Genomic DNA, 12,323 nt, shown 5'->3' on the forward strand with positions numbered 1-12,323 from the left:
TTACTTTCGAAAACTGCAAAATTAAGAAAATTCAAATATTATAGGAAAACAAAGCCAAAATTCTAAGGGTTGAGATCAGGAAAATTAGAGAGAAACACGCAGAGGGAAGGGTTAAAAAGGCCCAAAAGTTCATTACTGGGCCTCTAGCTTAAATTATATTGAAAAACAGCCCTTTGGAGCACACTCTATGGGAAATGAGATCCCTGCCTCTCCTCCCTGCTCGTGCGTTTGAAAATGAATGTCATACCTTCGTCACTGATATCGTCTATTCGGTATTGTTTACTTCGTCCGATATCAGTCTTTCCTTGTTCCTCTTGCTTTTGACTGTTCAGCATTAGTTGATTGAAGATAGGAGAAAGCTTTACAGTGTCCAGAGCTACAGATGCAGAGGAAATGTCCATATTCTCCATTTTGACATTTGTAAGCATATCAGCTGTGGTATCTGCAATTGTACAACACATGGTGCTTAGTTAAGATTATTCAACCTTGATATGTCTATTTTATTTCTTTTTTTTAAGACGTTCGAATCAAACAGCTAAGAACTAAGCTTCAAGTGAAGTCTATCGGTAATCGGTTTTGTATATTTTTTAAATTCGGAATGTATACATAATTGTAATTAGACCCCGGCGCCGCGCCGGAAAATCGAGCGAACGCCGCCAGCGAGAGGCCCGTGTACTGCGACCGAAGTGTCGCTATGCCGCCGGCGTGCCGCATGACCGCCACCACCGGCAGAGGCGGCGGCGTTCGGCAGACTTTGAATTAATTTTGCGCAAATTTTAATGCGTCAACCACTAAGTTGGAGCTTTTCTTTCTCGTGTGGTTTAGTATTTCGATTTTCCTGATTAGAAATCAAGCAGGGCTTGCACTATCCCCGAATTTTCGAGCATTTCCCCAAAAATCTATGCGTCACCCCGAAAAAAAATTAGGTTTCCCGAATCTCCGAAAATCACCCAATCACGGTGCCACCCCTAGCGATTTGTCACCAGTGACTTTCCCTGCCAAGTGCTCAAGACCTTTTGCAAAGGTCCTTTCTGACCTTTGATTAAATAAAAAAACAAGTTTTTTAAACTGAAAGTAAGGAGCGACATTAAAACTTAAAACGAACAGAAATTATTCTGTATATGAAAGTGGCTGTCCCCTCCTCAACGCCTCGCTCTTTACGCTAAAGTTTTTTATTGTTTTAAAAAATAAAATTGTGAGACAGAGTCAAACTTTATCGTAAAGAGCGAGGTGTTGAGGAGGGGATAGCCCCTTTCATATACGGAATAATTTCTGTTCGTTTTAAGTTTTAATGTCGCTCCTTACTTTCAGTTTAAAAAATTAGTTTTTTTTATTTAATTTCTGATCGTTTTTTAGTTAATGCAGCTTTTATTTTGGCTCGCCGTCATTGAATAAGTAAACAAAATTTGCATAAAAATTTTACTTTTCTTTTGCTAAATGGCTGTCTCTAAATTTGGTTCTGACGTAATTTACAAATTAACTTACGTAACGAACTTCTATAGTCGTATATTTTTCTTCTGGAAAAAAATACAAAGTTGCAGATTTTTGCAGATATGAGCTTGAAACCTATGTTAAAGGGTTTTCTGATACGCTGAATCTGACAGTGATTTTCATTAAAAATTTTTCACTTTTAGGGGATGTTTCCCCCCTGTTTAAAAAATCAGGTAAGTTTTCTCAGGCTCGTAGCCTTTGATGAGTAATAATAAGCTTAACAAAATTTATATATTTAGAACCAGCATTATCAGCCCATTCTTTTGATATATTTATTTACATCAAAGTTCCGTTTTTAAAAGTTTCGCTTACTATTGAGCCGTATCGCTTGTTTTTTTTTATTGTTTTTTTTTATTACGTTTATGTTATTAAGTATATGATGGGGTTATCCCCTTATTCAATACCACGCTCTTTACGTTAAAAGTTATAAAAAAAATTAATTCACACACCCCTGAATCACAAAGGGCTTTTAATTAGAATAGACAGCTTTTTTGAAAGCAATAAAAAAAACTGTAGCGTAAAGAGCGAGATATTGACTTGGGGGAGAAAACCCTCATATGCATAGTAATTTCTGTTCATTTTAAGTTCTAATGTTGCTTCTTACTTTCAGTTGAAAAACCTTGTTTTTTTAATTTAATTTCTGATCGTTTTTTAAATAATGCTTGGAAATCCAGCGCCCCCTTCATAGAAATGCCCCTTACCCCCAAGAAACATCCTCCACGGAAAGATTATTCCGAGTATCCCCCGCCTCAAGCCCCCCTCCCCCCCCACCAAAAAAAATTCTTCCTGAAAATGTCTGTATACGTCCCAATAACCAATACAAAATGCAAGCAATGGGCAAAGTTCATAACGTGCAGCCCGTCCCCTGGGAACTCTGGGGGATTAAGTCATCGTAAAAGACACATTTATCAGATTGTTAACTATTCCGAACAAACGAGTAATCTCGAAATTTTCCTTGGGTGATTTAGAGAACAATATGAGCGAGGGAGGGGGCCTAGTTGCCCTCCATTTTTTTGGTCGCTTAGAAAGGCCAGTATAACTTTTAATTTCTGTTCCAATGAACCCTCCTACGATATTCTAGGACCTCTGGGACAATACGATTACCCCTGGGGGAAAAAAAAACAAACAAACAAACAAATAAACACGCACCCGTGATCTTTCTTTATGGAAAAAAATGCAAAATTCCACATTTTTGTAGATAGGAGCTCGAAACCTCTACAGTCCGGTTTTCTAATATGCTGAATATGATGGTGTGAATTTAACTAAGTGCCTATAGCTTTTAGGGGGTCTTTCCCCCTTTTTTTAAAAATCAGCCAAATTTTCTCAGGCGCGTAACTTTTGATGGGTAATAGTAAACTTGATGAAACTTATATATTTGAAATCAAAATTAAAATCTGATTCTTTTGATGTATCTATTGGTACCAAAATTCCGGTTTTTAGAGTTTCGGTTACCATTGAGCCCAGTCGCTCCTTACTTACAGTTCGTTACCACGAACTGTTTGAAAATACAGTTTTTTTGTAAAAATTGACTTTGTTTTTCAAATAGTTTTTTACTACTGCCCTTTGGTGACCGTACAATTTTTCGTAAGACAATGCGCAGTTTTTAAATGTTTTCATTTGCCTTTGTAACTATTGGTATATAAGCAATGATAGTGACAGCTCAAATAGTGAAGTATATAATGAAGTATAGTGAAGTATAGGGCACGTACTGCAGATGAAGCATGGGCGCCGACAGAAAATTTTCTAGGGGGGGGGGGGCAGACGCAAAACGAGCAGTGGTGGCTGGGTGACAGCTTAGGTGGTTTAGGGCACCAAACCACGTCGTTACCCCTAAGAGGATAGATTTGCAATCAATTTAAAATGCCCTTTTTAATAGTCGAAAGTGATTGGAGGGCAGCTAGCCCCTCCCCCCCCCACCCATCATTCCCCCGAACACATCCAATAAAATTTTGAGACAGCCATTTTGTTTTGCGTAGTTGATTTCCAGAGAGAAAATATGTTTTTGAGGAGGAAAATCCCCCACAGCCTTCAGGGCAAGGGTTATCAGTTATGCTCTGGGGTCTTATAAGGTTTTTATTGAAATCTTTGTCGTAGAAACTTGAAAAAGAGCTCATTCTATTTGAAATTCAAAGGGCTAGTACCCTTTTTAACATTCAAAAGTGATTAGAAATATTTTTTGTTGTTGTTGTTGTTTAGACCAGGGCACTTCGTATCGAAGGAGTTGTCGTGGGAACTTCAAAAGGGGCTCATTCAATTGAAAATAGAAAGGGATGATGTTCTTTTTAATAGTCGAAAGTGATAGGAGGGCAACTAATCCCCCTTCCACTCCCACCCTCCTACGCCCATCCTCCAATTCGCCCATTATGTTTAAAAACTAAATGTTGCCTTAAGATTTTATCAAAATGCACTCTGATAATGCTAATTCCCGATAAGGCATCTTAGCAGTATCCCAAGAACGACTGAGGGTATTATGTTCAAACTTTCAGGGCTACTTCTGCTCTTAAAATTTAACCAAATCAAAATAGCGTAAGTGTATCCAAGCTATCAAAGAAAGTAAACAGATTTTTTTTGCGAATTAAATAAAAAAAACAAGTTTTTTAAACTGAAAGTAAGGAGCGACATTAAAACTTAAAACGAACAGAAATTATTCCGTATATGAAAGGGGCTGTCCCCTCCTCAACGCCACGCTCTGTACGCTAACGTTTTTTATTGTTTAAAAAAATAGAGTTGTGAGACAGAGTCAAACTTTACCGTAAAGAGCGAGACGTTGAGGAGGGGACAGCCCCTTTCATATACAGAATAATTTCTGTTCGTTTTAAGTTTTAATGTCGCTCCTTACTTTCAGTTTAAAAAACTTGTTTTTTTTATTTAATTTCTGATCGTTTTTTAGTTAATGCAACTTTTATTTGCATAAAAATTTTACTTTTCTTTTGCTAAATGGATGTCTTTACAAGTTAACTTACGTAACTAACTTCTATATTCGTATATTTTTCTTCTGGCAAAAAATACAAAGTTGCAGATTTTTGCAGATATGAGCTTGAAACCTATGTAATAGGGTTTTCTGATACGCTGAATCTGACGGTGTGATTTTCATTAAAATTCTTTCACTTGCAGGGGATGTTTCCCCCCTCTTAAAAAAATTGAGTAAATTTTTTCAGGTTCGTGGTCTTTGATAAGTAATACTAAACTTAATAAAATTTATATATTTAGAATCAGCATTATAAACACATTCTTTTGATACATTTATTGACATCAAAATTCCGTTTTTAAAAGTTTCGATTACTATTGAGCCGTATCGCTTGTTTTTTTATTGTTTTTTTTATTACGTATATGTTATTACGTATATGAGGGAGTTCTCCCCTTAGTCAATACCACGCTCTTTACGTTAAAAGTTATAAAAAAATTTTATTCACAAACCCCTGAATCACAAAGGCATAGATAGCACTTTTGAAAGCACTAAAAAAAAACTGTAGCGTAAAGAGCGAGGTATTGACTTGGGGGAGAATCCCCTCACATACGTTATAATTTCTGTTCGTTTTAAGTTCTAATATTCCTTCTTACATTTCAGTTGAAAAAACTTGTTTTTTTTTTACTTAATTTCTGATTGTTTTTTAAATAATGCTTGGAAATCCGGCGCCCCCTTCATAGAAATGTACCTTACCCCAAAGAAACATCCTCCACGGAAATATTCTCCAGAGTAACCCCCGCCTCTAGCCCCCCCCCGCCAGAAAAAATCCGTCCGGAAAATGGTTGTATACTTCCCAATAACCAATAAATAATGCTGGCAAGTCCGGCGCCCCCTTCATGGCAAATTCCCTTCCCCCAAGAAAACTTCCTTCATGAACAGATCCTCCAACATACCCCCCGCCCCCCCCTTCCCTCCCCCTACCAGAAAAAAAACTTCCTGAAAACTTCTGTATACTTCCCAATAACCAATACTATATGTTAACATTGGGTAAAGTTCATAACTTTTAGCCCTCGCTCTGGGAAATTCGGGGGATTAAGTCATCCTAAAAGACATATTTATCATATTTTCGACCATGCTGAACAAAATGGCTATCTCAAAATTTTGATCAGGTGACTTTGGGAAAAAAATGAGCGTGGGAGGGGGCCTAATTGCCCTCCATTTTTTGGTCACTTAATAAAGGCACTAGAACTTTTAATTTCCGTTCCAATGAGCCCTTTTACGATATTCTAGGACCACTGTGTCGATACGATCACCCCTGGGAAAAAAAACAAAAAAAACAAAAAACAAACAAACAAACAAATAAACACGCATCCGTGATCTTTCTTCTGGCAAAAAATGTAAAATTCCACATTTTTGTAGACAGGAGCTTGAAACCTCTACAGTAGGGTTCTCTGATACGCTGAATATGATGGTGTGATTTTCATTAAGGTTCTATAAATTTTAGGGGGTCTTTCCCCCTTTTTTGAAAATCAGCCAAATTTTCTCAGGCGCGTAACTTTTGATGGGTAGCACTAAACTTGATGAAAGTTATATGTTTGAAATCAGCATTGAAATCTGATTCTTTTGATATATCTATTGGTATCAAAAACCCGTTTTCTAAAGTTTCGGTTACCATTGAGCCGGGTCGCTCCTTACTTACAGTTCGTTACCACGAACTGTTTGATGATCAGCAAAGGTAAAATCAAATTATCTACCAAGCGTAAAACTACCACTAGTCAGTACCGATAAATAAATGAAAACCAAAACGAACAGATATTACAATAAATAACCGAGTCAAACTCAAAAAGAGCAAAAATAAACATGAGTAAGACTTAAACCCCTATGCCTTCCCAAGGCCCGAACATAATTTGTAATTTACCGAAAAAAAAATACAAATGAATGTGGATTGTCAGTTTAATAGACTATGCTGATACTTGTACCTTAAAATGTTAATAATATTTGATTTATTTAAGTTATAAAAGTGAAATCATTTTTCTTTTTCAATAAAGTGCAAATTATGTTCTGGCCTTGGGAAGACATAGAAGTTTAGAGCCCTACTCATGTTAATTTCTGCTCGTTTTGAGTTTGACTTGGCTATTCTTCTCAGAAACTTCTTTTTGCACAACCCAATAAAACTCACAAATGCAACTATCTTTTTTTTGAAAGGGTGACTTACGCAAAGGAGTCACTTAAAGAATTGGTAAAAATTTGCAATATCTTTTGAAATCAGATTCCAATTGCCAATTCTTTGTTGCATGATTAAAAAATTTACATTGAAACTCTAAAATGCAAGTAAAGAAACCTAATAGGAGTCAAGCCCATAGTGTCCTATAAACTCAACCATTGAGCTGTGACGGCCTAACGGCAAATTCTACATTGCCGACATGTTTATATTGTAACTTTGAAGATCAAAATGACATACTGAAGTAATAAAGTATTCATTAACATGGCGAGGCTAAATCATACTTTCACGATGAACAGTGCCAATTCACAGTGTATACATTAGCATATTAAAGCAAGTGTAAGCTATTCAAATTTGGGCTTACTTTGAATCAATTCAATTCAATTTATTGAAATAAAAACAAGATGAAACATAACACCAATAATAATATTGATCCTGGAAGCGAACTTGTTGAGGACCATAACAACAAAAAATTGAAAATGAAAAATAGAGAAAAAAAAGAAAAAACAGAAAAAAAGAGAAAACACGGGTAAATTACAGAAAATTGATTAAAAATTTAGAGAATTATAATATCAAAGTTTAGTAACATTTTTATACACCTTACGAAAACTTGTGAATAGCTCAATACTGGAGGGTATTATATTCCATTGATGCATAGATTTTTAAATGGTGGATCGCTGGGTGGAGCTAGAGACACACTTGGGGACAATAAAGGAGCAGTTAGATGAACGGAGACATAGGCCTTCAGAATTATTGCAATTAAAATAAGATAATAATTGAGGATGAAGGTTTTTATGGTAAGCGGAGTATGCAAGGGATAAATTTAATTTTTTAATAATTTGTTCAAAAGGAATAATACCAAAATCGGAGAACAAGTCCTGGGTGGGATATAGTCGGGGCAGCCGAAAAACTGCTTTGATGGCACGGTTTTGGGCAGTTTTTAATTTATTGGTAACTGAAGGATAAGTGTTGCCCCAAACAGATCCGCAGTATGAGATATATGGGTAAATAAAAGAGTAATAAAGGGTGACAAAGATATCAGGGGGAAGAAAATGATTCACACGATTAATCATACTTACCTGTCGCAAAATTATGGCTCTGATGCAGGATACATGAGTTGCAAATGATAGGGAGGAGTCTTTGTGGACACCAAGAAACTTAGCAACTTTGACCTGCAAGAGGAGATTGGTGGAATATTTTAGGCCGAGTGCTTACTGAGCTTAATTTTTTTTTTGTAAGGGGTTCGAAATAATACAACCTGACTTTTCTTGCTGTTAATGATCATGCAGTTAACGAGAAACCATTCCTGTACTCTATTCAGCAGAATTTGAGCAGAGGTGACGACGGATGGTAAATTAGGGCCGGTGATGAAAAAGTTGGTATCGTCAGCAAAAAGTACTGGGTTCATTGATGGACCCAGTCCTATAACCAAATCATTAATATAAAGGAGAAAAGTTTTGGACGGAGAACAGAGCCCTGCGGGACGCCCCTCCGGACAGGTAGGGGATGCGAGGTCATGCCACCCAGGCTCACACTCTCTACTCTACCAGAGAGATAGGAACCGAACCATGAGAAAGGAATTCCACGAATCCCTTTGTTCTTAAGTTTACTTAATAAAACACTATGATCAACCATGTCCAAGGCCTTAGAAAAATCCAGAAATAAGCCAATTACTGTATTTTTAATGTCAAGTTGGGAACGGATAAACTGTGTGGCGTCGATTAGTGCATGAGCAGTTGAAAATTTGGAACGGAAGCCATATTGATGAGAAGAAATCAACGAATCTGCAGGATTAATCCCAAATAAAAAGGAAGAAAGACGTCGGAAGATAATTCTCTCAATCACTTTGGATACAACTGGGAGAAGTGAGATTGGACGATAATTACTTATCTCAGACGGATCGCCTTTTTTATCAATCAGCATACCAATTGCTGATCTAAGTATTTCTGGGAAGACTCCATTGATCACAGACAGGTTTGCTATATACACAATGGCTTCACAAATATTGGAAGATGCAATTATAAGAAGCTTATAACTTATCCCAAGGAAGTCAGGAGTGCTACTATTAGAGAAAGATTCGATAACTTGAAGCACCTTGTTGCTATCAGTTGGAGAGAAAAATATGGATCTGGGATTCTTGCTAGGGTGTACTCACTCGGAGGGGGAACAGGAGTTAGCATGTGGAATATTGGTGAAATAATTCTGAAGATCATTTGGTAATGAAATTGGGTCAATTAATCAGCCACTGATGTCCTTAAGGTTAATATGTATACATCTTGAATTTCTTTTTTTTGAAAAAATTTCATTTATTTTTTACTCATTTTTGTGAACGTCCCCTTTACATTGACTGATTTTCGAATAATAATAATTTTTGTTTTGCTTCACGGATGAGTTTGGTATATAAGTTTTTGTATTCTTTATAATTAGTTAGGTCAATAACGCTACTGGTTTTGCAAGCTAGCTTATATAGGTTATTTTTACAATATGAAGAGATTATCAGGCTATTGGACATCCAAGGGTGTATATAGGTAGTTTTTCGGTTTGATTTACAGACTGGAAAGGTTGAACTGATAACATCACTCAGTCCCTGTGTAAAACCATTTGTGGCTGAATTAACATCCTGACAATCCAAAACCTTTGATCAGTCAAATGATTTCAAACGATCCGTGACCCGGTTCATATTCACAATATTATATATTCTATTAGACGTAGGGGTATTAGCTGTAGGGTGTTTAGTAGTTGGTTGGAAGGGTAGGGAGAGATAGATTGGAAAGTGGTCTGACAGATCAGAGAATATTATTTTGGAGGACAGGTGGTTTCCCAAGGAAGTGGCTACAAAAATTTTTTAAATTACAGTAGTGGTATCTCTCATTTGATTAACTCTAGTAGGAAACTACATTGTCGAAAAACGACCACTTGGGGAAAATGTTTAAAAGAAGATGTCATAATCATTATTACTGCTAACATTTGGGAAATAAAACTTAAAGTTCTCAAAAAATATTTCATTCTTTTGTGGTAAATTAATAAAACTAGAAGTCATCAAAAATATTACAAAAGAAAGGTGTCGGAAATGAGGATGGTTTATAAAACAATGAAAAAATAAAAGAATTGTCGTCAACACTTACTGAATAAATGCATCTGTTATTTACAGGTTGCAAAAATAAAGATTCAAAGTGCAATAGTCTGGTGAATTTTCGACTTGACCGGATGTAAAGAGAAATGCCACCAGAGGACTTGGTAAATTTTCTTTCAATATGAATAGCTTGAAAGCCAGGGAGGGAAAATTCATTAGTATAATCAATTTCTGAAAACCAAGTCTCCGTTATTCCAATTACGTCAAAAGGGCAGTAACCGTTAATTAAAATTAAATTTTTAAAATTAGTCCACTTATCTCTTATGCTTCTGATGTTAAAGCAGATTATATTAAGTTTTGTCTCTTAGCTTAGGTTTTACATTTTTTACAAAATCAAAAGTGTCGAGATATTCACAGTTAATATGGCTTAAGGGGCTATCAGGGCTAGCTAAGGGGTTGTTGCGCAAATTATTTTGGTCATCGTAATAGTTAAAAACAACATTATTGCACAGTAATAATTTTGTGAAAAACGTAAAATATTACATAGTATACATCTAAACATACATTGTGGTTAAAGCTTCATTATTTTCTTTAATAAAATATTGAAATTCTAATGCAGATGACAACTTATCCTTGGAGGAAATTTTGGACTGGAATGGATAGTTTTCAGTTTTTTCTTAGATTTCTTGCCTTTTACTAGGTCAATGGCACCGATTTGATTATCAGTTGAGTCAACAGGCTTAACTAGCATCGATATGGAATCTGTGTCCTTTTTGATGAAAGATAGTTGAGTTATAGCTGTTTGCAAGATGTCATCACCTAGGAGTTTGGTGACAGCTCTCTTCTACAGAATATTTTTGGTTTCTCCTTGTTCATTACTAACCTCAATTAATTGACTGACTGTGAGATAAGTTGCAAGTCATTGCCAGTCTTGACAACTTTTGGATGCATCCTTGGGGGGGCAGGATGTAGAAGTACACTGAGGTCAGGGCTAGGCGGACTGACTAATGCCTTGAGTATGAACATTGTTTGCCTCTTTAGGAAATGATACTGTATTTGCATCTTCTACAACAACTGTTGCTTGGCTTCTACTGGGCCGATGGGGTGTGGGTTGCCGAGGGATTCTTGCAGCTACAACTGAGTAGGGTAGGTTAATTTTATCACATGTTCTAAGGATTACGACTCGCTTTTGGTGAGCCAGGCAAGATTGTTTTTGGAGGGCTGTGTGTCCTTTACGGTTACAATTTCTGCAGAAAGGGTCTGACTCAGGGCATTCACTAATTGCGTGGCCTGTTTTCCCACACTTAAGTCAAGACGGATGGGACAGTTTGCAGTGTTTTTTGCTGTCGCCGTGGGCCAGAAAAGTAGATCATTGTAGGGGCTTAGGCTTATAAATCTTATAAGAAAGGGACATACCGTACAAGAATATTTCTCTGTTTAGCTCAACTTTGCAGGAAATGAGGATTGAACGGCTTGGGTGAAGGACTCCTTTGTTTAAACTTAGCCTTATTGCAGTTAAAGGATTTATGAGAAGGCCTGAATAATCTATTAGTTCAGTTTGAATTTCCTCCCTTTTTACACTGGTATCAACACCATAAAGCACATACTTGTGTAACTTTTCCACATTTTTTTTGTGGCTAAAATTTTCGAGCCATCAAGGATTATTTCTTTGGAATTTGACAGGACATGGTCTGCCGCCTGAGAAGACATAAAGTAAATATCAATAGACTCGTCCTGCTTGAAAACAAGTTCAAAATTTACCTTGGAGATCAGAAAAACAGATTTCCTAATTTGCATTATTCGATCTTTAGAAAAGGGTTGGCCATTGATTTTGTTGATTGAGACAGTATAATAATTAGGGTAATCTGCACTACTAGTTTCTGGGATACTTGAAGAGAGAGCTTGCACTATCACTGGCGATCGAGTTTCATCCTTTTTCCTCTTTTTGTCAGGCGTATCACCTCTTTCAATAGAGTTAGTTGTGGCTAATGCCTAAATTCCTGACAGGTGGCTAACTGTTTTCGACCGCGTATTTGGGGGGGGTTCTAGAAAGAGTTTTAGAAGTAGGTTGGAAGGGCGACTGGCCAAGGGTTTCAGTGGGAGTATCCTTCTCGGGTGGTAGCCGTGGGGGCTGCTTTTTTCCCGACATTTATTATGACGAGACACTACAGATTCACGAACTGTTAATCAGTCTTAATTCAAAGTTACTTGAACAATAGTAAATATTCAGTTATGGAACTAGATTATTCACTATGATAAATAATAACTCACTTTTTGTGAAGTGATCAATCCCTCACAATTAAATCCACAAGTTAATTGCGCAATCTAACATAGTACAGTACAAAAGATAATCCGATTAGGTTCATAAGTTAGTTCCTTTTAGTTCAGATACTAAACTCATACTGTCAACATTAATCACAGTCAACATTCCAACAATAACAAATAAATACCTTGACAGTATCCATCAATGGTGGAATTGAAAAAAACTTCTTGTTTTGCCTTTTCATTGCTTCTCTTAATATTACAGTCAATCTAGCGTCAAATAGGACTCGACCGAAAAGAAATTGCAACAGAAATGTTTTTTACACCATCTTGTAGAGAAAAAAAACTGTACAACATATCAAAAGTTG

General features: G+C 36.5%; 1 protein-coding gene across 1 annotated transcript in view; it reads right to left on the bottom strand.

Moving 5' to 3' along the window:
• The window catches only part of LOC148952906 (uncharacterized), a 90,977-nt gene that overhangs the window by 23,114 nt on the left and 55,540 nt on the right, over nt 1-12,323 (bottom strand). The window contains exon 4 of the mRNA XM_089087819.1: nt 248-442. Within this exon, the coding sequence (XP_088943945.1) occupies nt 248-442 (195 nt within the window). The remainder of the gene's footprint in view (nt 1-247; nt 443-12,323) is intronic.

Source organism: Artemia sp. Qi Xiang Cuo, chromosome 4 (assembly GCF_049724085.1).
Source record: "Artemia sp. Qi Xiang Cuo chromosome 4, ASM4972408v1, whole genome shotgun sequence".
NCBI lineage: Eukaryota > Metazoa > Arthropoda > Branchiopoda > Anostraca > Artemiidae > Artemia > Artemia sp. Qi Xiang Cuo.